This window comes from Colias philodice, chromosome 24 (assembly GCF_061535455.1).
Source record: "Colias philodice isolate Cphi_HAF_F1 chromosome 24, ilColPhil1 Martin Lab GWU primary, whole genome shotgun sequence".
Lineage (NCBI taxonomy): Eukaryota > Metazoa > Arthropoda > Insecta > Lepidoptera > Pieridae > Colias > Colias philodice.
This window is the reverse complement of record NC_143109.1, coordinates 7,353,790-7,380,562: the sequence shown is the minus strand read 5'-3', so window position 1 is coordinate 7,380,562 and position 26,773 is coordinate 7,353,790. Positions and strand designations below refer to the sequence as shown.

Below are 26,773 nucleotides of genomic sequence, written 5' to 3'. Positions count from 1 at the left end.
TGAAATTCATTGGGTCATCTCTTTAGACAGTTTAGTTAATGTCAGTCTACTTTTGATCATCGTATTTATATTATCGAGAGTTTTAATCATAAAGCTAATATCCAACTACATATTTTTCATCGTATAGATACGAAATAGAAAGATACAGTGATTACACGAAATTTTCCAAAATGGATCAACTGGACAAAGTTACAATACACACGTATTTTTCATCATATTATCTGGCATTGACAAAATCTACATGACAACAACCTAAACTTCCAGGTATCCTCTACTTACAATGGCGTCAACCGCTAGAATACAACAACTCGCTCGATCAGTACGTGGTGACACTGCGCAAGATTCCAGAACAACAGCCGCGGACCCGACTCACTCTGCCCACTAACAAAGACGATATAGAGACCACTATCAGTGTGGTGAGTTGGTTTCAGTTAAGAAAGTTTGAGGGTAGTTCGATAATTAGCGATCGGTAAGTAATGATGCTGCGCAAGATACCAGAGCAACAACCAAGGATGTGACTCACTCTGCCCACTAACAAAGACGATATAGAGACCACTATCAGTGTGGTGAGTTGGTTTCAGTTAAGAAAGTTTGAGGGTAGTTCGATAATTAGCGATCGGTAAGTAATGATGCTGCGCAAGATACCAGAGCAACAACCAAGGATGTGACTCACTCTGCCCACTAACAAAGACGATATAGAGACCACTATCAGTGTGGTGAGTTGGTTTCAGTTAAGAAAGTTTGAGGGTAGTTCGATAATTAGCGATCGGTAAGTAATGATGCTGCGCAAGATACCAGAGCAACAACCAAGGATGTGACTCACTCTGCCCACTAACAAAGACGATATAGAGACCACTATCAGTGTGGTGAGTTGGTTTCAGTTAAGAAAGTTTGAGGGTAGTTCGATAATTAGCGATCGGTAAGTAATGATGCTGCGCAAGATACCAGAGCAACAACCAAGGATGTGACTCACTCTGCCCACTACCAAGGACGATATAGAGACCACTATCAGTGTGGTGAGTTGGTTTTAGGTCGTTTTAGTTGGATGTATTTGAGGGTAGTTGGATAATTCATGATTGCATAGGCTTTTGAGCTCGTTTAATTTGTTCAATTTTGTGGGTACTTGGATTAATGCTTAATGGTTGTTTATTATTTTGAATATTTTTGTTTTGTCAAATATGAAGGTACTTATTATAAGAAAGCTGTATGTTTATGTTTAACTGAAGTGCCATTTCAATTCTTTTTGTGGACATTTTTATTATTTTTTTAGAAGTCCGTAATTTGTGTAATCATGAACAAATCTGTAAGTTTAATGTATTCCACATGATTTGCATATCAAAAGGTTTTGTTAGACCCAGTCTTAAACTATTTTCGCGTACATAAAATTAACTTGAAAACCACCGCTTTAGTGGCTTTGAGGTTAGCAATTCATGTCAGTGATTATTGGCTTATGTTTCGTTATACGAAGCCTAAAAGACATATTTAGTTTTAAGGAATTTTACGCGTTAAGTCACCCTCAAACTGTTGGAAAAGTTTTTCACTATAATCCGATTAAGTAATGTAACACCGTCAATGGATACTGTTTTGTTAGAAATTGTCCTGTAATTATGGATATTTAAATTGACCGGTTAATGTGAGGTTTTTTTTACTTTGATTCAAAGTAATTGCGTTTATGACCTACCTTTGGGTTTTTGCTGTAATTTGCTGTTTTAGGTACCATCGTAAAGGTTAAATGTTTACTTTTTTAAAGTGTAGAAAGCACAGTCAAGACACAACTAATCGTAATTTTGCAATGTAATAATTATCAATTTTGTTTCTAATCTTGCAGAAAGTTGAACTATGGAACGTTACGCGTTATGAAGTTAAAATCTACGCAGTTACGCTGTCTGTGGCTCGACCTAATGCGCTCATCAATGGATCCGAATCGCCGCCAGAGGTTTGTATTACAAAAAAAGCTTCATGAATTTAAATGATTTAGACCAATTAAATTATTACAATATATTTTTGGTACATTTAAAAAATGTATGTCTTTGGCAGACCAAAGACACAGAATACAGAATCTGTATCTGTATTTGGTCACTTTTAGATCACCATCTCAAAACTTGGGATAGAAATTTAGATTCAATTGTGAAATACATACTAGAAGTTGCAACATGTTATTTTTTCATTTACCTTATATGTATCAGTAGGTAGCAACAAACTAAAATCAATGCCAAAAACAGCTTTTTTAACTGTTTCTCCTTCACAGACGGTATCAAGCGAATGGTGTACCGCACATTCAGAAGCGATGTCCCCAGCGGAGATGGGTAAAGCGATGCGGGGTGCGAACGCGTCGGTAGCGCTTTTAGCCGCTGCTTTATTGACCGTTCTAGCCGCTGTCAGCGCTGGATTGTTGTATTGGAGGTAAGTCGGAGTGACGAAGAAATTGAATTTGGTAGTTATTCAGTTTTATAGCATTCAAATGCTTTAAAATAGTAGTTATCGATTGTTGACGACTGGTTCTAGATTTTAGGTGGCGAAAGAAGATGAAAATAAACTTGTGCGTATATAAGTAGTTTAATAATCAAAATTACAGAATGCGTTTGGTAGATTTAATTAATTTTAGTGAGGGAGTGTCCTGCTCAGCGGTTGCGTGGCGAGTCCAAGTAGTAGAGGACAGTGGGGTCAATCCGCGGCCAATCGCACGGCGCCGCGACGTGACGACGCGATGACGCAGTCGCAACGCTCCGTTCTGCACGATTTTGTTGCGGCAACATGCTCCCGGCCTTGGAACGTGCTGGTTCCAACGAACTGTCGACCACGAAGCGAAGAATCAGCTATCTGGTGAAGGAAGCGGACAAATTTTAGTGAACGCCCGACGCACGATGCCGTCTGCAGTACGAATGTCGGCCACTCGTGCTACTCCATCCTTCCCCGGATATGTCGCGTGGATGCGCCCCAAGCTCCACTTCAACGGCGGCAATCGGTCGTCCTTAATGAGAACGAGCGTGTTCTCCTTGAGATCCCCCTTGTGCTGGTGCCATCTGGTTCGCGTTTGCATCTCGGAGACATACTCTTTGGACCAACGATTCCAAAAGTGCTGGCGTATTTGCTCCACCCTCTGGAACCTCGGGAGACGAAGCTCAGGCACGTCGTATAGCAGCTCAGCCGTTACAGGTGCAGTCAGCGGACGACCAACCAGGAAATGTGCAGGGCTAAGTGGAAGGAAATCATTGGGATCTGTGGAAAGATGGGTCAAAGGACGGGAGTTCAGGACAGCTTCAACCTGGGTCAATACTGTGCTAAACTCCTCGAACGTTAGATGTGCGTTACCTACTACACGTTTGAGATGGTGCTTGCAGCTTTTTACTCCAGCTTCCCACAATCCCCCGAAATGACTAGCGTAAAAAGGTATCATTTTAAAATTAATATTTTGCGAAGTTGCATATGCTTTAATTTCATCAGAACAGGTAGCTAAAAATTTTTTGAACTCATTCATGAGACCGACAAAATTCTTTCCATTGTCAGAAAAGATAGTCACGGGTTTACCTCGCCGCGATATAAAACGTTTCAAAGCTAATAGATATGATTCCGACGATAGATCGCTAACAAGTTCCAAGTGAACCGCGCGTGTAACAAAACATATAAATAAGCATATGTACGATTTTTGTAACTTAGCACCTCTGCCTTTACGATTCAACGTGAACACTGGGCCAGCGTAGTCGACACCACAACGTATAAACGGATAACCTGGGTCCAGACGCTCCTGCGGTAGATTCCCCATAATAGGCGCGACCGTAGTCGGTTGCAGTCGTGCGCAGCGCATGCACGAATGTACCACCTTCCTAGCGAGGTTTCTGCCGCCGACCGGCCACCACATCTCTCTGAGCGTAAACAGTAGAAGCTGTGGCCCGGCGTGGAGTAAACGTTCATGCTCGAACCGAAAAAGCAAAAGTGAAAAATGATGATTAGCTGCGATTAAAATAGGAAATTTTTTATTAAAACTAAAATTTGGCGAATTTTGAATACGCCCACCTACACGAATTAAATTATTATTTGCGTCAAAGAATACATTTAATTTAGAAATTTGATTGTAGCCTGATATATTCGTTATATTTTTATTATTTTTAAGCGCATAGTAAATATCGGGAAACGATTCCTGTTGACTCAACTTTGCTAACGTTAATTCAGCACGATTTAATTCCTCGACTGATAATAAACCTGTCCACTTATTAGTTTTATTTCGCGCGTTATTAATAAAACGTAATACATAAGCAGCTGCGCGTTTAAGTCTATTATATTGTGAAAATCGAGAAAAAATAATTAAATTATCGTTTAAGTTATTACTTATGTGACAACAAATATTTGTAGATTTAATTTCCGGTAAATCTGAATTAATTAATTTGGAATGTTTTAAATCGGGCAATTCAAAATGTACATTATGTAAAAATAACGGACCCTCCCACCATAAAGATGAGGAGCTAAGCGCTTCTAGACTTTGCCCGCGTGAGACTAAATCGGCTGGATTATCCTTGCTTGCGACGTGACGCCATGGATGTTCCTTGGTCAGCTCGTGAATCTCTGCCGTCCTATTTTGAACATAAGGTTTTAATAAATTAATAGGCATACCTAACCAACCTAAAACGATAGTTGAATCTGTCCAAAATACAATTTTATCAAAATTTGAACGCAGTGATCCAATAAGCTTATAATATAATCGTGCACCTAACAACGCACCACACAACTCTAATCTAGGTATAGTTGTAGGTTTAGTCGGCGCGATCTTACCCTTCGAACATATCAAGCGCACTGTGACATCAGCTGTTGCATTGATCGTACGAGCGTATGCGCAAGCTCCGTACGCGACCTGTGAAGCATCGGTAAATATATGTAGTTCGGTTCGCACTGGATCAATGCACATAACGTGACGCGGTATTCGTAAACTGCTAAGAAAAGATAATCCATTTATAAACTTATCCCATATTTGCGAAATTTCGTTAGGAACCGATTCATCCCACGTCAATTTTAACAACCAACATCTTTGTAATAAATGCTTTGCGATAGTAATAAACGGACTCAATAATCCTAGCGGATCGTATATTTGTGAAGCACACGATAAAATAATACGTTTTGTCACTACTTCACTCTTTTGTATAATTTGCGTGAAATAATAAATATAATCATCGAGACTATTCCATCCGATACCTAAAGTTTTATTGTTACAAGTTTTATTCAGTAAACATAGATCGTGTGTTTGCGATTCATTAACGCTAGGCGTAATTAAATTTAAATTATGACTAAAAATCCACTTTCGTAATTTAATACATGCTGAATCTAAAAGACTACTAGTTTCTTTACAAATATTTTCTAATTCGGATATAGAATTCGATGAAACTATGAGATCGTCAACGTAAAAACAATTATTAATAGTATCGGCTACATACGGAATATTCGAGTGTTTGGCTAATTCCTTTAAACATCTACAACTTAGATACGGTGCGGATGCCGTTCCGTACGTCACGGTGTTGAGTCGGTACACCCTCAGCGGCTCTGAGGGATCATCCCGCCACAAGATCAGCTGCAGGTCACGCTGATCTTCAGCAATATTCAATTGCCTGTAAAATTTTTCAATGTCAGCGCATGCAACATACCTATTCTCGCGAAAACGTAATAAAATAGAAATCAAGTCACCTTGAATAGCAGGTCCAATCATTTGTATGTCGTTTAATGATACGCCGGAACTAGACTTCATACTCGCATCAAAAACTACGCGTAATTTAGTTGTGGTGGCGTGCTCCCTAAACACACCATGATGCGGTAGGAAATAGTGCGGATTCCCATACGTATTGACGAGACTCATATGACCTAAATTAATATACTCCTGTATAAAATCAGAATACATCTTTTTATAATTAGTATTTTGCTGAAGACGTTTCTCTAACGCGTAAAAACGACGTTCAGCTTGTGCGCGTGTAGTACCTAATAACTCAGGTGATTGTTTCAACGGAATTGAAACACAGAAACGACCATCGGAAAGTCGACGTGTTGTGCGAATAAAATGTTCCTCACAAGCAATATTATCTTCGCTCGATAATTGCTGTAATTTATTGCTAGGCGCGGATAATTCTTCTAATTCCCAGAAATTCCTAACTAACTTATCGAGTGAATCATCTTCCGTGGATAACGTCGAATAATTACAATTAATATGTGATAATTTTTTATTACTAGTATACGGAAAAGATTTAATTGCACCTGACACTATCCAACCTAATTTGGTGTTTTGAAGGAAAGGACCACTTTTCAGGCGCATTTTTCCTTCGGTTATTAATTCCCAAAATAAATCAGCACCGATCAGTAAATCAATAGGTTGACTTTCGTAAAAATTGGGATCAGCTAACAATAAATTGTGAGGAATATTAAATTGATTTAAATTAACCGTGGTTGTAGGCAATTTTGATGTAATTTGGGGCAAAATCAAACATTGAAAACGGGCAGTGAAGCTCCCGTCGCGCGATTTAATTTCAATGTTACAAGATTGCGAACATTGCGTAATAGAATTACCTACACCGTGAATATGTTGAGTGGACTGTAATATTCGTATATTTAATTTATTTGCAAACGATTGCGTTATAAAGGATCGCTCGCTTCCGCTATCTAGAACTGCGCGTGCGCAATAATACTCACCCGATTCATTATATACTTCAACTATCGCCGTAGACAATATGACAATCTGTTGCGAAGAATTGTCATCCTTTGTATGCATAACGGTTTGTGCGTGATTAATACATTGAAGTTGCATGTGTGCGTTATCTACTGAAACCACTGAAACGGGATGCGTATTAGTAAGCGAGGGGTGCTCGTACGTAGTTAACGTCACTGTATTTTGTTTAATTGGTGATAATTTAATTGCATCACAAAGTAAACTATTGTGCTTTTGTTCACACTTTCTACACGGACCAAAAAGACAAGTATCAACTAAATGACCTGGGCGCATACAATTAATGCATAAGTTTTTATCATTTATGAAATTAACCCTATGTTGCGGAGATAAGTCGAGAAACTTCTGGCATGAATACAGCTGATGCCTTTCGTTACATAGCAAACATGACTTGTAATGGCTGCGCGACTTATTGGATTGCGATTTAGATTGTTTGTTATCCGAAACTATGTTGCAATGAATTTTGGATGATGAATTTTTATTTTGGTAAGTGGAAAATTTATTTGAGTTATTTGAAATACTAGGTTTACTGTGATTTACGGATAGTGTAGTTAATAAATCGGCTTTTTCTTTAATGAATTCTAATAAATCGTTTAGTTTAATAATTTTGTCCTTATGTAATTTATAAAATGTGTTTTTATATTGTTCCCACTCGCGTTCAGTGGTAGGATCTAACTTTGAAACTACGATATAAATAATCAAAGTGTCCCAGTATTCCGTGGGTTCTCCTAAGATTTTAAGAATACGTAAATTTTTTAAAACTGTATCAATTAAATTGTGTAATTGAATAGCCGATTCTCTTGAGACGTTTTGAAGTGAAAATATTGCCTTAATGTGACTTTGCACTATCAAACGCGTGTTATTAAAACGGTGTAATAAAAGCTCCCATGCAACCATATAATTTTCGGATGAAAATTCTACGTTTTCTATAACGATTTTGGCATCGCCTTTTAAACTCGCCTTTAAATAATGGAATTTTTGAACCGGTGGTATTGTTTTCGAATTGTGAATTAAGGATGAAAACGTGTCGCGAAATTCTACCCAGTGTTCATGTGAACCGTCAAAGCTAGGTACAGAAATAGTCGGTAATTTTACTGAATCGTTATTAAAATTGTTACAGGTCGTATGGTCGTGCGCTAAGGAACAGTCAATGGATTTATTAGATCTATCCTCGGAATTATCTGGGTTTACCATGCAGTCCAGCATCGCCAGGACAACATAATATTCCCTCTCAAACTCTACGCGTGATTCTATGAGTTTATCCGTTTCTGACTCCGGGACAAGATCTTCGATTTTACTTTGTACTTGGTTGAAATCGTTCATTAAACTTTGTGCACCTGGTATACGTAATTTTAGTTCTGCCCTTTGATGTGTATCAAGATCCACGTTTTCAAAAGACGAAACATATTTCTTAAAATTCGTTAGCCTACATTTGATTAATCCCCTTTTTTTCCTCAAATCCTTAAGCTCCTTTTGCTCAGAAAGAGACATAATGACTGAAGTAAAAAGCTACAAGTACTTACGTGCCACGTGAAGCAGATTCTTCGGTTGCGTAAAAGCACGTGAGGAGGCAAGCAACACCGAAAGCTCTGGAATATACAAAGCACAGTATCACTCAGATGAAGCTTTACAGGGTTGGATAAATTAGCTGGCCGTCTTACCAAACTGCACTGTAATTTTGCGACTTCTTCGCCGATTGCGTCTCCAAAATCCAGGATGTGATCCGGCTCGAAGGACCAGAAAATGTTGACGACTGGTTCTAGATTTTAGGTGGCGAAAGAAGATGAAAATAAACTTGTGCGTATATAAGTAGTTTAATAATCAAAATTACAGAATGCGTTTGGTAGATTTAATTAATTTTAGTGAGGGAGTGTCCTGCTCAGCGGTTGCGTGGCGAGTCCAAGTAGTAGAGGACAGTGGGGTCAATCCGCGGCCAATCGCACGGCGCCGCGACGTGACGACGCGATGACGCAGTCGCAACGCTCCGTTCTGCACGATTTTGTTGCGGCAACATCGATTTTTTTATATTCTTTAGAATAGAAAAAAAATCTATTAACGAGGCGGGATTCGAACCCGCGTCTTTCGTCCTTCCGGGGCTAAATATACCATGACGGAGCTAATAGTGCTTTCGTAATACGGGTATTCGCTTTTCACCAGGCAGTGTATTAAACACACTTCAACAATAATACAAAACTGTTATGAAAATTCTTGTTAGTCATTTTTAATATTCATTTTGTTGGATCCGGCTCGAAGGATCATCTGCAAAATAACATGTAAACTCATTTCTAGTGTGATTTACAGATGCAGATCTCGCCTCAGCAAATGTATAAGTGCGGCTTATAATTATCTAGAGGAGGGTGGCGAGAGAGCCGCTAGAGCACCCCTTAACACTTATAAAAAGCCAGGTTAGTAGTTTTTTAAGATAAAGTTTATATTTATTTTTAATTTGTGTATCTTGTGATCCTTGTAGGTGACAATTTTTTTGATATTTGAAATATCTTTCCGAGTAATTATTGTACATCGAGTTAATTATGAGGTATTCTATTATTAGGAATATAGACGATAAAAATAATATGCGTGAATATTTGCGTTAGCGCATGCGCAAGCGTATGCGTGTGCGTGCGTGCGTGCTTCAATATACGCACATTGGTGTGTACTTTTTTCCATATTTAAGATAATATTTGAATGTATCATTTGTGTATGTACTCCCTCTTCTATGTACTCCAACGACACAAGTTCTCTTAGTATGGGAGCTACAGTCAATACTTATAAAGTGTAAAAAGCTACAGCAAATTCTTATATTGTTAAATTTGTATAGTTATTGTGTTTTTTTGCTGAAATAAAAAAAAATACGTGTGGCACTCGAGGACTGCCGCGGTAAAGCTATTGCATAGCATCGCTATGCCGGTTGAAGTGGGAGGGGTGTTAGGTTATTTCGTTCCGGAATTTTTACATTCGGTCGCCACGCTCAAAGTCTGAAATAAAAGCTATGCAATAAATAGCCACTGAGATAATATTACTACGTATGGAGGAGACACCACGAACAAAATCTGTGCGCCATTTTTTTGCTCTAAGTTTTAAAAATTATTATCTAGTTAGGTACTTACCGATGAAAAGTTATCTTAGTCACTTTTCCGTATTATTTGTGCAATTTCGTAACACACACGAAGGCATATTTGATGCGTTTCACTTTAAAACAAATAAAAAATGAGCGTGCAGTTAAGCCATATGGCTTATGTTGAGCGGAACATAGTGATGTAGGCGGTGTCGTCTCCATATGTATATCTCAATGGCAATAGCTTAATAATTTTTAATTCTCATCATTTATGTATTATTGTATGTGTGGTACAGTGGTGCGCACGCCGGTGAGCGGCGCGGGCGCGGCGGCGGGCTCGCGCGGCGGGCGGCCCCCGCGCATGGCCGGCGCGCACTGCCCGCTCGTGCGCGCGGCGCACTTCCCGCGGCACGTGCAGGCGCTGCACGCCGACGGGGACATCGGCTTCAGGTGACTGTGTTAGCGTGATGATTTTTGAAGTGAAAACTTCTTTAGCGGCGTTGAGCACTTTTTCTATAATGGGTATAAAATCTTAAACTCGCGTCAGGACACGTGACCTGATCGAAAAAGCGTAAGACGGATACCATTCCAAAATATCAAACATGCTCAACGTTAATAATCAAGTTTTCACTTCTGCCGGCACTCCCGGAGTGCAACCCGTCTTTTTTTTATTGGTAATATGGAAGCGCTTGACCACAATCTCGCCTGATGTTAAGCTGAGATGTGGTCTAAGATGGAACGCGCTTCCCTAGAAGGTACCTGTTCACTCTACGCTTGAAGACCCCCATATTGTACTCGTCGGGGAACGGGGAACGTCGTCTGATATATAGCCTTCCTCGAAAAATGGGCTATCTAACACCGAAAGAATTTATCCAATCGGACCAGTAGTTCCTGCGATTGACGCGTTCAAACAAACACACAAACTCTTCAGCTTATATTTAAGCTAGAGTAATTCAAATAAGGGAGATTTTTAAAACATAAGCTTATTAAAATTTTTAATAATAATTAGAATAAGTTATGCATCGAGTACGAAAAATATAGAAAAAAAAGGAAATTTAATGATATAAAATAACGTTGTATAAAATCTGACTCGAAGGATCAAATTGTGCGTATTACATTATAATATTCTTCTTTATTTCTTAACTTTGTATTGCCTTTACCACAAAATACAAATTTCTATAAAATAATAATTTGATTTATGTTTTTACAGCAAAGAATACGAAGTAGTTGTAGCAAAATCGGCCGCGTTGGGCCACACTAGTCACCACAGCTACAGACCGGAGAACAGACTGAAAAACAGATACTTGAATATAACTGCATGTAAGTTTCACAATACTCTATTTCTTGGCACACCACATGTGCATGTACCCTTATTATCTGTACACACACACATTATGTCACAATTACTTATTATTATCTATGTGCCCATAGAATCACTCGCGCGTGTTCTTGTTCTCTTTATTATCTGTAAACACTCATTATATTACAATAATTATTATCTACGTGCACAGACGTCCACTTGCGTGCGTGCGTGTATAACTATAATTTGTACACACACAAATTATGCTACAATAATTATTATCCACGCACACAGACGACCACTCCCGCGTGTGCGTGTCAGCGGGCGGGCGGTGCGGGGCCGCGGGCTGCGTGGGCGCAGGTCGTGGTATCGCTTGCGACTACGTGAATGCCAACTTCATAGACGGCATGCTGCCCGTGCTGAGTGACGCGGCTGTGGCTCGGCTTGAGCGGAGATTGGAGAGACGGAAGCGACCACATAGGTGCGCAAACTGCCAACATAAACAAATATAATACATCCCTCTTGTTTTCATATGTCTTTCTCTTCTTTTTCGCTCTTCACTCTTCTTTTTTTATTGTGTCTTCTCCATTCTTTCTTAATTTTAATTCAGTTGAACTGAGCAACGGTGAACGGACACTATAGCAAATATTTTCCATCAGGGCCTTTTTTCAACTAGCATCTCAGATGTTTGATCAGAGTAGACTCTTTTAATTAAGAAATCGTGTGTTCGCGATTTGTCTTCTATTGAATTAAAATTTTATGCAACCTTTCTACTTTACAATAACACCACTACGAAACTTCTCAGATTGCAACGAAAGAGAGAATACCTTACTCTTCTCTACCAATTATAAGACGATAAGAAAATCAGCCGATAATAAATACTTATTCCCATTTCCAGACAACCATCAGTCAAAGCATCGAAGCCACCACCAAATCTGGCTGAAGGGATAGAATCTGCGTTCCTGAACATAGAATTTTCTGGAATCGTCGAGTCGGAGGAGCAACGTGATTCGGACAGTGATACGAGTGATGATGATGATCAACTGGATGATGTGTTTGTGGAGATCAGTAAGTTGATGAATAAAAAAAAATAATGTGGTTATTTCGAGGTAGGTTTTGAGTAATTTGAAGTATTATGGACGGATTAAATATGCAAAATATTTTCTATTGTGTTTTCTGGTAGCTATATTTTACTGTTTGATCTCATTTAACTTAGTTATATTTTTTACTAGTTACGAAAAAAATAGTTTCCTGGGTTCCGTATTTATGCTTAAAAAGAGGGTAGATTGTACGTTACGCAGAGACATATAAAAGAACCATACCACATCTATAATTTCTTCTATAGTCTATGTATGAATATTTAAATTAAAATACTAATTTAACAGACGGTGTCCCACGGCAAATAAAACTGGAGTGGGTGGTGTGGAAGCGGCGGTACATAGCGACCCAGGGCCCCACGCCGGCAACACTGGACGCGTTCTGGCGGATGATATGGCAACACCGCGTGCGGACACTGGTCATGATCACTAACTTGGTGGAGAGGGGACGGGTGAGTGTGCTTGTATTAAAAAAATATAATAATTTTTAGTGAACGAAATCGTTGGAATGTTGAACCGTCCTGCTAATTGAGAAAATATAATTAAATAATTAATTCATAATTTTTTATCTTGAGATATAGATTAACCAGAACATATGCTTTTTAGTTATAATTTACACTTATTAGTTTCAATACATAAATACATTTGTAATTTTCTATTCTATTTTTTGTACAATAAAGTGTTGTTATTAAAAGTAAATATTATAATAAAACTCTGAACTTCTTTTGAACATCTTTTTATTTCAGAGACACATAAACAGACATTTTATACAAGTACATACTATGTAATTATTTCTGCTAGATCCGTTTCCTGCCAATAATAAATATAATACAAAATTAACACCGAAGTCTATCCAGCTTGACGCGTGATGAAATTGAAATATTTATTTCCCACATTCTCTCACACACAAAACACCTATTCACGAGTTAATATTTTTGAAGTGAAACTTCTTCAGGCGCGCTGAAAGTAAAATTTCAAGATCGCGCCCTAGCCATACCGTCACGCCATGGAGTAAAGAGCTCTTTGAATCTTGCCTGAGAAGTTTCACTTCTGACACAACGCTCTTTTTTATTATATTTTTCACTTGTTTCTACGTATTTCGCAGCGGAAATGCGACATGTACTGGCCGTCGGGCGGGCGCGGCAGCTCCGCGGAGTTCGGCGGCGTGCACGTGACTCTGCTGTACGAGGATGTACGGGCTGCGTACACGATACGACACCTACGGGTCACGCCCGTGGTTTGTATTTTGTTTTTTTCTTTGAAAATAGGAAAATTTTGAAAGAAAATATGTTTAATTACAAATACTTTACAAAATTTTCACTTATAACTAAACAATTTACATTAAAAACAAATTAAACCTTAAAATACAATAAATATATTCGAATATCTCAATATCGTATTCGTGATTAGGTGGACTACTCAGCGAAAATATCCGAACTAAAGTTTTATTGAAATTCTAGAAAATTGCCAATTTGTTATAAAATGGGTCAATTTTAAAGTTATTTGAAAAAATAACTGCTTATTGCATTGTTTTTGTTGTTTTTAGGTTAGTTTAAAAAGTTTATTTTATAATTCTTGTTCCATAATTCTTGCCTGGACTGTTTTCTGAGTTGTTTTTGCTGTTTTTAGGTTATTTTAAGAAGTTTACAGATTGTTTGTTCCATAATGCGTTATTTTTGCCGTATCTCAGGTGACAGAAAGCAACGGTGGGGAAGAGTCGCCCGAGCACAGCCGGCACATAGTGCAGTACCACTACACGGTGTGGCCCGACCACGGCACGCCGCGGCACCCGCTCGCCGTGCTGCCCTTCGTGCGGGCCGCTGCTGACCCCGGCACTGTGCTCGTGCACTGCAGGTACCCGCATATGACATATAAGCTAATAAGAAGCACTGTGTGGCCGCACCATGGCACGCTAAAGCTCTGTGTGGACGGATCATTATAAATCAGCAAACGTCACACGACACAACAGGCAGATAAACTACCTTCTAATAGGATAGGATATGATTCGGATGGCCCTCTGGGTCCTCTACCTCCTGGCTTCAGTTCATCCATACTTCTTGGGACACCCTGTATATTAATCTTATTTATTTATATATTTATTTATTTTTAAAGTTAAGGCTAACTAAGTTTGAAGATTGTACCTACATAAAAAATTCTGTCTCTAAATATTATGTACTGTTAAAATCATATTGTTAAAAAATATGCTAAGCCGACGGAGGTCACTGGTTGACCCCGCACAGGTTTTTCCTAGTGGGTTAACCAGGGATTTACTACAATTTATATGAGGTGAAAAAAAAAAAAAAATAAATAAATAAAAAAAAAAAAAAAAAAAATTGTGAAACAAATAAATAAATTTGAAATTTGAAATTTTTTATTTGATACAGGTAGGATGCAAAAATGTTACTATAACTAGCTTAAATCCGGCTCGAAGGACCAGTGAAGGTACATTTCAGATGAGACATCAATGAAATACTGATAACATATATATTATTTATTGATTATGACATATTTATTTATTTATTCATAAGTGATTAATACAATTTCCGATACTGCCTTATAAGTTAACACGTACCACACACAACAATAAATGATAAGAAAATGTTCTAATCTTACACACAAGTTTTAATTTATTAAATTTATGTTTTAGCGCTGGTGTAGGCAGAACGGGCACGTACATAGTAATAGACGCACAATTAAACCAATTGAAACTAACGGGGACGTTATCCCCGCTCGGGTTCCTATGCAGAGCGCGCACACAACGAAACCACCTCGTACAAACCGAAGAGCAGTACGTATTCGTACACGACGCCTTACTAGAGTACGTACGCTCTGGCAACACTGAAGTCGAATTCGCTAAAGCCAGAGAATACCTCGTCAAACTCCTAGAACCGATCTCGGAAGACGAGCTAGCGGTTATGGACCTTAGCCCGGTTAGAAATAAGAGCGTTAATGACTTGACAACTGTTGAGAATGACGTCACAAGCGTCAAGTCGAGTAGTGACAAAGATAAGACTGAAGTTATGGAAAACGGCAGTGAAATGTCAATAAAAACGGATGAATTGAACAGCGAGCCGAGTAAATCTTCGGATGGGCAGGAGAAAGAGGTGCTGGTTAATGGGGATGAAAGCGAGGGTGTGTATGATTTGGCGCCAAGATCTACGGACACGTATAGCAAGAAAATGGCGGCGTATAATAGTATGAGTGAAGAGGAGAAAGAGGAGATTAGGAGGTGAGTTTAATTTAGACTATTATATTATAGACACTTGTAACAAAGAATGTGACTGACATTGATAAATTAGAAGGAGGCTTTTATCCCTTGAATTTTATAATTTATAAGTAAAAATAAGAAATCATTCTTTAAAAAAAAATGTTGTGTGGTTTTATGAAACCACGGTAAAAGTGAAACTGTTGGAACGGTTCCGAACACTGCTTTGTGTAGCGCATGTCGCGTGACGGTCGGCTGCCGAGTAGGTATACCTACTCGGCAGCCGCGATACACGCGACATGCGCTACACAGACCAAAAAGTTGTAGCGACACCTCACTCTGAATCGCGCAAGCGAAATGTTTTCGCTACAGAGCTATATATACAACTTTCCGACATCATCCATTGGGGCCTTCACGGCCGGCCAGTCGAGTAGACTGGTCGAGGATCCTCCCTTTTTCGATGGAGGAATTCCACCTTCCTTCCTCCACAAAGTTTGAGACGATGTAATAAAAGTTTCACTTTAAAATAGACTTTATAGTTATAGTAAATTTTTATTTTGCAGAACAAATCGTGCAGAAAATTACGCACTGTTAGAGCGAATGCGTTCGTTGGCGAATCGGCAGCCTACGTATCAAGGGCCGCCGCCTGTCAATTTGTTGGAAAAACAATATCAGGTACTTCATATTTAATTTATTTTTAAATCGTGTTGTAAATCGATCCTTGATAAATGTATTAAGTTTGTGTTAAATCTGTTCGTATAAAGTGGGATAAAATCGAGTTTAAAGAGTCACATACGAAAATACAAGTGAAGCTAAAAAAGCGTGTTAAAAACATGCGTTAATTTAGCAGAAATAAAAGAAACAAATCTAGACAATCCATCTCGAAGAATCAAAAGACATTACCTATAAATATATTATATTTTTCAGTTGATAACACGTTCATGTGTGGAGCCTAGTGTATGCGCACGCGCACCGCATAATGCTGAGAAGAATCGGCCTGGTGGCATTCTGCCTTCAGATTCTGCTAGAGTCATGCTCGTTCCTAAACCTGGTGTTGAGGGTAAGTTTATATTATACTAGCTTTCCGTGCGTGGCTTTGCCTGCGTTTAAAAAAACCCGAATAGTTCCTGTTCCTGTGGGATTTCGGGGATAAAATGTAGCTTATGGCTTATTTTGTACCGTGTATTTGATTTTATTTAATTTAAAAGTGTTATTCGCAGATTTTTATGTTTTTTGAAACATCTTTTTTCGTGCCAATTATGTATTTTTTGCACTATATTTTCACATTGTTTTCAACATCAACCTTTTTTGAACAAGTGTAATTCTTTTGTACTTATAGGCTTTTCTATATTTTATTTGCATATAGCTTCTATTTCTAACATCAATTTTTTATGTGTCTTGTGTATTTTTTCCGTAGTAGAATTTCACATAGTTCCTAACATTTGTGTGTACGTGTATATTTTGCGTACCTACTAGCTTTTCACATCATCTCTAACATCCTTTTTTTGTGTACATTTTGACATTGTTTCTTTAACCATAAGATTTTATTTTTAAGTGAAACTTGTTTAGGCGCGTTGAAAGTAACATTTTATGGCAATACCGTCTCGTCATGGAGGAAGGCGACGATTTTGGTATCTGTAAAACGATACTGTCCAGGGCGACTGTCCTCTGCAGCAGGTTGCAGTTGCCCATTTAAACGTTTTTTTTGGTATCTTTGAATGTTGTCTTGAATCTTGCCTAAGAAGTTTCACTTCTGACAAAATCGAGTTTAAAGCACACAACAAAGTGCTTGGCACACGCGCTCTTTTCTGTTGTGTATTAACTTTTCACCTGGACATGTATTTTTTAGTTCGAAGTAATTTTGTGAACTTTTTTTAATTTTTTTTTTGCATTTTGTGCGTGCGCAGGCAGCGAGTACGTGAACGCGTCATGGGTTTGTGGCAGGCGGCGCATGCGCGAGTACGCGGTGGCGCAGCACCCGGGTGGGGGGGGTGAGCTGTGGCGGCTGCTGTGGGACCACACGGGGCAGCTGGTGCTCGTGCTGCCGGAGCGCCCGCGTGGGGACGAGGTCTGTAGCCCAAGGGGCGCAGCACCCGCTGATATGTTTATTTATTTATTTATTTGACTGGCCGGTTGGCTTGGTTGGTAGTGGCCCTGCCTTCCAAGCCAGAGATCGTGGATTCGATCCCCACCCGGGGCAAATATTTGTGTGATGAACATAGATGTTTGCTCTGTGTCTGGGTGTTAATTATCTATATAAGTATTTATTTAAAATTATATATGTATGTTTATCAGCCATCTGGTTTCCATAACACAAGCGAAAGCTTAGTATGGGATCAGATCGTGCCGTGTGTGAAAATTGTCCCGAAATATTTATTTATTTATTTATGGAACACACAACAATAAATACACATTACATTATATATTAGACATTATCTAATTAATTGTATCCAATGTATTTCTCAATTATAGGTGTACACAACATTCGCATTAATAACACTTATACAATTAAACATAAACGAAAGAAAAACATAATCAATATACTACATTTTTGTTGTAATATACTACATGTTTACACAAATAAAAAGGGCAGAATTTATATAACAGTGAAATAAACAATTCAAGTGTTATTACAACCAGATAAGATAATTATATATTCGATTTTTATATCTTGCAATGCATTACAGGATTGCGACGTGTTCTGGCCGACGGAAGATGACAGGGAGCTGTTCATCGCGAACTTCAGAGCGAGTTTTGTGTCAAAAGAAACTTACGTCGCACATCGGCGGCCAGACAGAAAAGCAACCGAAACACCAGTGGAAGCACAATCACCAGAAGTCAACGGTTACAGGCGGCAAGAAGGCTCGGAGTGCGCAGACGACGAACGACTCATCCCAGAAAGCAATTCGCCAATCACAGACCCGGAACCGGCCTACCGCTTCGACAGAACAGAATTACGCCTAGATTCCTTAAACGGCAGCAGAGATCTATCAGCGCGCAAGTCTATAGCGAATGGCGATCTATTCTCATCCCTACAAGAAAAGAAAAACGGCCCAAAATCGCCTAGAAGCCCGTCAAAAATGTCCCTGAAAAACTTCAAACTGAGTTCGCCAACGAAGTTTAAGTTCCCCGAGTGGGGAGCGCGGTCAGCTGGCTCCCCACCGGAAGAAGCACCCCCTCCCCCTCCCATAGAACCTTCCCTAACCGTAGAAGAAGAGATGGAACTCCACAGGCCGTGTTATTATTTCGAGCGAGTCGACAGTGTCAGTGACGATGTGCCCACGGACAGAGTGATCGAAGTGACGAACGTTAGTGTGCATTCGTTGCAGGACGATTATCAATTAAGTGTTAAGTTCATACGGTGTTGTGGCTGGTTGAATGGAGATACTACGGAGTATACTCCCGGGTCGCCGGATGATAATGAATTCGTGAGGGCAGTTAGGGAGGGGAGTGGGAGTGAAAGGGAAAAGGCGTTGGATAGACTGGTCGAGCCGTATAAGGATTCGTTCGCGTTGATAGAGTTCGTGGCTGGTTGCCAGATGGAGTATAAGAACGGGCCTGTGGTTGTTGTTGACAAGTGAGTATAGGTTTTATTTATTTAGGTATTGTTTTTCGGGGCTATTTAATAATACAACTTTAATTTTTTCGGAAATGTTTGTCGTGTTTAAAATATACATTTTCAAATGTGATTTAATTTCTCATTAACCTGTAGAATAGATCGAAACTGTTTTTAAGTCTTAAATAATTATCAATTAATTTAAAAATAGTGCATATTTCTCTGCATTCCACTATTTTCGTTACAAACGCACTAATCTGTGCTGTTGATTTGTCATTAACGCGTCACAGACATAGACAGATTGTTCGATTGTTGTTGTTGTTGTGTTGTATGAACATATTATACACGCAAAAATGACATTCATTTGTATTTCTCTCAGACTGGGCGGTTGGCGCGCGCTTTCCTTCTGCGCACTAAGCGCAGCATGCGGCGGCGCCCGCAACCCCGCTGTACACGAGCCGGGAGCCGAACACGCGCCCCCGTGCCGCACCGCAGACGTGTACTGCGCGTGCGCACTGCAAGCACACGCGAGATCCTCCCCCCACCCGTTGCAGCCGGCCTTCCCCCCCCGGGCGTTGTTGGCCTGCTACTGCGCATTAGCTGTGTATGGCCCGCGGCTGCCGGCGATCAGCTGAGCCGGTAGATACTAAGGTAATGTACTGTGTACTACAAGCACATGCCCCCTCCCCCCACCCGTCGCAGCCGGCCTTCCCCCCCCGGGCGTTGTTGGCCTGCTGTGTTTTGTGCGCATTAGCTGTGTATGGCCCGCGGCTGCCGGCGATCAGCTGAGCCGGTAGATACTAAGGTAATGTACTGTGTACTACAAGCACATGCCCCCTCCCCCCACCCGTCGCAGCCGGCCTTCCCCCCCCGGGCGTTGTTGGCCTGCTGTGTTTTGTGCGCATTAGCTGTGTATGGCCCGCGGCTGCCGGCGATCAGCTGAGCCGGTAGATCCTAAGGTAATGTAATAGTGTAGTGTGTACTACAAGCAAACGCCCCCTCCCCCCACCAGTTATAACCGCAATTTGAAATTGAGCAGATTAACTACAAGGTAATTTGTGAATATGCTAAGAAGCATATAATAAACATCGAACAAGTCACTAGAATCAGGACTTGAAAATATTATCCAGTCGATATTATAAAATAGTAAACTAAAAAATAATAATACAATTCCTAATTTAATGTAACCATTAATTTTCAATTGTAAGTAAATATTTACAACATCGGCAAAATTATAATAGCATTGTCCCCTACCAAGTAAATCAACTTATCCAGCTAACATCTAGGTCATTCGAAATAGAATCTTATGTCGCAATAAATAACGTCCATTTTCGTTTGCAGGTCACGAGCGCATCACAAAGAGTCTGATACGTAGTGTAAATACTCAGTGCGTTGTGCGGTAGCGAAGTATTATTTGACCAAACGTTGGTAATGCCGTATCCATAGTGTGTAAAGCTCAAATGTTGGCCCACTGGTTGGCCAATGTTGGCCAATGTTTGTGATGGTTTATGAAGAACTCGTGTTGATGCAATTGAAAGTTTTATCAATATGTTTAAATATTTATATGTCACAGTTATTGTTCTAGAGACACATAGAAAAAAATTGCGTTTCTATACAAGGTCACGTATTACGAAAGCAATTTGAAGATTATTATCACGTTTAAATATGTCTCTGATGTCCGTGTGGACCTTATTTTATCAAGAAAACGAGTTGTTCGTTGAAATAAATAAAACACATTTCAGTTCAAAAGTTTGTTTATTATCACATTTCTAAGCAAACATTGGCGCTAACATTGGCCATATCCTATATACATATAAATTATACGTAGTTGATGTAATTCATTGGCAAATAACCTAGATCAAGTTAAAGTTTCGTCTCTTATGTAATAAGATGAGGTTGTGTGAGTAATGTAAACACAAGTTAGTAGGTTTAGAGCGGACAAACATACAAAAAATGGGGGGAGAATGTTCTATGAAATAGCGTATTTATTAGAAAGTATAAATCAAAGATTAGTGAAAGTATTACTGGAAGCAATATATTTATTTTATAAGTACCCATGTGGTATTTTGATTTATAAAACTTAAAAATGGCCATATGTATGCTTATATTTTACATACAGGAAAATAAATAAACAATTTTCTTAAAAGCATTCTCCTCCCATCTAAAGTGTATTCAGCTATATAGATATATCAGATATGTTTATTAAACGTATTCCAAATTATTAACAAAAATCTACCTAGATTTTTACCAATTTATCACAGATGGTACAGCAGTTTAGCTATCTTAACTAACACACAGACTTTAGTTATTTTAATGCGTGTAATAAATATATCGAATAGTACAGTTCGAATCAAACTTAATGGCGGTTCGGAAGTTAGGTGCAGGTGCGAGTGCGGGTGCGTCCCGCGTCCCGCTAATACCTAAAATTGTTTTCTGCGCCACGGATCGTATGATGTTCCGAGCTGCCATTAAGTTTGAATCGTACTGTATTCGGATATTGTATGTTTGTATTGTTAAAAGTGAGATTATTCAATAATGGTTTTTATTAACAACCAAAAGTCATTAAATTGACTAAATGTTCAGCGTATACAAATATTGTAGAGGTAAAAATATTTCAAAATTAATCAAAAACGGTTCAGTGTATCCAAAGTGAAAACACAACACACATATGAGAGATTTTTCTCTCAGTTGTTTGTATATGCTGACTTATTTAATCAATGTGACAGACTACCCTCAAATTAAATAAAATACACTATTATCAGTTAGATGCATCACTAATGCTATATTCCTATTTTGTAAAATATTTTTCTTTTAAACGGTTGAGATTTGACATTACTTCCAAGATCAAAACGTCAAATTCAACAGTCGCTAAGAAAATAATTTTACATTAAAAGAATGGAGCAAAACACATTTGTAATTGCTGTATTTAAAGATATTTAATTTATATCGGATGAAAATTAATCGAAAATACATTAAATATCTTTAAATGGGCAACACTTAGTTCTGATATTAATAAAAAACATATATCCAGGGTTTTTTATCTAGACATATTACTTATAATAATAATATCCTAGACTTGTTTTGCTATTTTTCTATACTATTAAATTAAAGGCCCATTATAATCCAATAGAAAATATCGTAATTAGTATTAGGATACAGCTTTGTGTAAAAAACAACGCTATCTAAAAAAACTAATGTATAACCCGTGCCAATAAAGTATCGAAAGAAGATAGTGTCTTCTCTTTTACGCTTTAGTAAAACGAGATTATTTATCTCGCTCACAAGCACACAAGCTAATATATGCCTTCATTTATTGGCACGAGTTATACTCTTTATATATCAAAATTTACTCTTAAAAATGGTGAGATTGTCAAGTTGTTAGAGCAATCGAAGTAACATATAACTTTTTGGATATAAAAGAACAACAACTATTTGTTGTTCTTTTATACCTATGTATTAAAATTATATACCTAAAGATAAATGCATGTTGTCCTGACTGATCTATCAAAAGTTTACTAGATTTGATAATATCACATAAATAGATAAATCACATTACTCATTCTAAATATTTGGATTTCCAGTGTTAAAATTAAAAATTCGCGTTTAACTGTCCAAAATTACTAGATCATTAAATATTTAAACCATAATATATGGTCGAAATTCTTTCCAAGTCACATATGATAAGTGAAAATCGACGTTATTCCTATTATTATATGGTCCAGTATTCGTTAATCTATTGTATAAGGAATGCTTTTGATTGGTCAATTATGTGGTTTTGTTCGATGTATGATTGGATAAGGCTTTTCCAAGGAATGGAGGCGAAATTTTTGCGTATGTAATGTTATTCAAAATTAACTTCTAAGTGCAAAGAATAAAGTCGTAATTCAATCGATGTTAACGCAGATAAATATATAAAAACGATGGCAGCTTTCCAGTCACTTTGCATAATTTCCGGAGTAGGAATTATATTACAAATGTATATAAAATATAGATTTATAGGTGTTTATCATGAGTTATCGATTAGATTTTTATTATTATTAGAACTTAATATTTTATATTGCAGTTTGCAGAATAGACATATATACTCTTTTGCCTTCGATACTAGTTTTCCGCCCTTGCTACGCTCGTGGTTTATATAACCATAGCAAATATATAAATGACTACAATTTTTAGTAGTCTGAAAAGTTAGTGCATAGTTTTAGTTTGATAACATGCCTAATACTCGATAATAGTGATTTTTATAAGTTCGTGTTATTCTCGATTAAGGAATTATACAAAGTGACTATTTCTGGACTCGATAAAGTCGAGAATTTAAACGAAATATAAGGATTACCGATGACCGTTGTGAAAGGCTGTAGGTGTATATATAATAGGTGAAAGCGCAAATTTATATTGAGATCTTTCATATCATGGGAGGAGACTTTGTATCACAGTGATGTATGATTTAAAGCCTTTTTCGTCTACTTATATTTGTTGCATCGGCTGTAAGTAGTCGTTCTCCGATAAAATAATATAGTCTAAACATATCCCCTCCATAAAGTCCTCCAGAGAATTAATTTACAGTAAACAGACATAAATTTTTGACAGACTTCCAGGATCCCGGATACATTTTAGAACAACAAAACATTGGAGTTTTTTAACTTCTGACCTGTTCTGAAATAAATGTGTAATTTTACCTATATTCTGCACAAATTTAAGTAACATACAACCAAAAAGGCTTTAAGGAATACACTAGTTTTTAGCACTGTGATACAGCTAAGTAATAATAACAGACTGGGCAAGGTCTCTGCATTGAAAGCTCTTAAATGTGCCATTTTAGGCTTAGTATATACGTAGTTAGTTTGAATTTTATTCCGTATACAATATAGATGTTTCGCTTAGCTCAATTGTTTTTATATTAACGCATTTTGTATTCGTATTAAAACTTCTTAACTTCATAGTCAGCCTCTTCGCCTTTTGGCAGTTTTTTTAGTGGTTACAGGATTTTGATACTTATCTCACAAATGTATAAGGGTGATCATTGATTGTCTTGTTTGTCATTGATGTAAGGTTCCAGATGGATATTCGATATATTAAGGGGGATATACAATAGTTGATGCATGATATGAAAGCTAGTGGGCGTTATTTTTTTGAATATGAATTTGTAACTTGATTTTCGATAACTTTCTATAAGAAGAAAGTACCATATCTAATCCAAATAAGGCAAATATCATTCCACCCTAAATATACTAAAATTGAATAAATTTAAAAAGGTCCCTTCCCATGTGATATTCTCTACATTTTCATACAGTCAACTATTCGTATATCTATCTCTTTCATATATGTACAAGGAATCTAATATCAATTTTCACAATAAGAGTGAGATATAAGCATAAACTGTCACCCTGTGGCGAGATAATCCCACAATCTTTTTATTCTTCCGTAAACCGTCTTGATAAGTGCCAATAACAGTTCCGTATATTATATGCATTCCATTTTACTGGAAAAATTGGATATCCTATACCCCGATCCTTATAGTGATCTTTAATTATTGTTATATCTCCTCCCCCATTTTTTTGTTTCGTCTGGTTGCGTTATATACTTCGCTACTTAAAAAAATTGGTTGTTTGTAAAGTAGGTTTACGATCGAGATGTTTACGTGATAACGTCTTATTGGTGGCAGCGCTCGAGATGAGACGGGAGATCGGTCCGTCTCTCTCTCGTTATACCTGCGATTGCGCTCGTGAGGTTTTGGTGTGACACAAGTTTCTGAACATGTCACCCGACTAAAACGATTTTAAAAACGTTATCACGTTAAAATGACAGTGATTTATTGCAAGGGCAATACTGTTTTATTTTTCTTAAACAGCCTTTTTGTACTTGTTGAGTATATTTTTTGACATCAAAAACACCTTTTCCTACTTTTTGGGTTATAATTTTTGACATCAATCGTGTGTCGTTTTTTTTTCGTTTAGGAATAGATGGCATTTGAATTCTAGTGGTACCATCTATGATTGAGTTTGAAACAAAACGATGCTGCGCAACGTATTTTCACTTTTTGTTAAGTAAAGCACAATTTAAATTAAGTAGACACTTTAAGTTTATTACTAACTGCATTTTATATACCAACGATGTTTACAATTAGTTTTACACATTACTAACTTTGGTTGATTTCGTGATTTTTTATCCGAGTCGAAGTTGGTGAATCAAATGTAACTACATAATTGAATTTTGAAGTTACATTTTTTATTTTACTCAAGTGTACATTTATTGTATTTAAATATTTTTTTAACACAATTAGAAGTCGCGTTAATCAACCACGATTATTTTTATAATTTATACATTAGTAGTAACTTTTTTTTATTTCAACACTTGTTTTACAAAGTTAAGGCTGACTCCCTGATGTATAGTGCAATATGCGATCAGTATTCTGGTCTGATACCTTTATTCCATTTAAAAAATCATGTTTTTTATTATTCGTCCTTTTTGATCACATTTATAGGTTAAGAATATCATGAACTCATAATGTGTTCATTATTATAAATTCGCGGGAGGATTAATTAAAAAATGTCTAGATGTCGAAATATGCACGTTTGTTTCTATTTTAAAATTACATACATTAAATTGGCTTTTGTCATGTGATACGTAAAACTTTTAATTTATAGATGTCTAGTGAATGTGAGAAGCGATATTATTAAAGTTTCATGGCAACATTGATTGTCAAGTGTCACTAATATTTCCCGCCAAAAATTTGACGTTTTGTTTTTCCCGCGCACATGATCGGTCCTGACTCCTGAATGTAAAAAAGCATGTGCCCAAATCTTCAATATATTATAATCGGAAGTATTTCGGGCTGATGCTGTCGTTATACTTATGTAGTGATATTTTTTTTATTTCTATACCCTATGTACAGATTAGTATTATAAAACTCCTAGTAGTTATAACTTTAATGTTTTGTACATCACATTTGACTATGTAAATCGTATGAAGACCTATTTATTTTATGTAACCGCCTGTATTATTTGAAATGTAAAAATATATAAGAAATTGTATATGTGTTTGTTGTTTTATTTTATTACCTAAACATATGAAGTACTTACCTTATCTGTAAATTAAAGAGTACAGTGATTCAATATTTATTATTTGATAATATATCTATCCTATTAATCACAAATCCTAACAAGCAATAATACCTATTTCGGGACGATATCTATGCTATCTATACTAATTTTAAAAAGGTGTATCTAAGAATTATGAGGTATGATATAGTCTGAATCTACTAAACTGATTTTTAGAATAATTTTACCGATACTAAGCCCATATATTATTTGAGTAACAGTAGCTATTTTTTTCCCGTGTGAAGCCAGACGAAGAAGCGGCAATCGTTAAGTATTACATCATTTCTTTTTACAAAGTCGATAGATTTTTCATGAAAAGAGTCGATTGAATGAGTATTGATCATTCTAGTACAAAATATAAATAGAACAAAGGAATAGCTTCCCTCGTCCCTTGGTAAAGTTATCGATACAGTCTACCCACGCTATCCGTAAGAATTCACAAGTTTTTGTGTTGCCAGCTTCTAAAAGTATAGAAAAATAAGTACTAAAATAAAATAAAATAAAACTTTGAAATAAGCAATAAAAATATAGGTACTGTGATTAAGAAAAAAAATCCTCTAGATCTATAATATAACGCGTTCTCGTTAAGATGTAGCAGGCCTTCTGGCTTACATCGAGAAACACCACAAAAAAAGCCTAAGTACAATTCAAATAGGTACCTGCAACCTATTGGTTAGTTTAGGTTATTCATATAATTTATTAACACGTAGTTACGATATAAATGCAAAATCAAAGATGAAAAAAAAAAACAATTCTTACACAAAAA

At 37.4% G+C, this 26,773-nt stretch overlaps 1 protein-coding gene across 1 annotated transcript in view; it reads left to right on the top strand.

Annotated features, from left to right (window-relative positions):
• LOC149477795 (uncharacterized) overlaps positions 1–25,947 on the top strand; it is a 61,040-nt gene extending 35,093 nt beyond the window's left edge. Inside the window, exons 4-21 of the mRNA XM_089710322.1 lie at positions 265–416; positions 1,829–1,936; positions 2,249–2,403; positions 8,999–9,102; positions 10,049–10,202; positions 10,963–11,072; positions 11,347–11,533; positions 11,951–12,120; positions 12,438–12,601; positions 13,255–13,386; positions 13,840–14,003; positions 14,797–15,378; positions 15,918–16,029; positions 16,282–16,414; positions 17,262–17,422; positions 18,042–18,931; positions 19,290–19,561; positions 20,252–25,947. Of these exons, the coding sequence (XP_089566448.1) occupies positions 265–416; positions 1,829–1,936; positions 2,249–2,403; positions 8,999–9,102; positions 10,049–10,202; positions 10,963–11,072; positions 11,347–11,533; positions 11,951–12,120; positions 12,438–12,601; positions 13,255–13,386; positions 13,840–14,003; positions 14,797–15,378; positions 15,918–16,029; positions 16,282–16,414; positions 17,262–17,422; positions 18,042–18,931; positions 19,290–19,545 (3,734 nt within the window). The 3' untranslated portion in view covers positions 19,546–19,561; positions 20,252–25,947. The remainder of the gene's footprint in view (positions 1–264; positions 417–1,828; positions 1,937–2,248; positions 2,404–8,998; positions 9,103–10,048; positions 10,203–10,962; positions 11,073–11,346; positions 11,534–11,950; positions 12,121–12,437; positions 12,602–13,254; positions 13,387–13,839; positions 14,004–14,796; positions 15,379–15,917; positions 16,030–16,281; positions 16,415–17,261; positions 17,423–18,041; positions 18,932–19,289; positions 19,562–20,251) is intronic.
• The last annotated feature ends 826 nt before the right edge of the window (positions 25,948–26,773 follow it).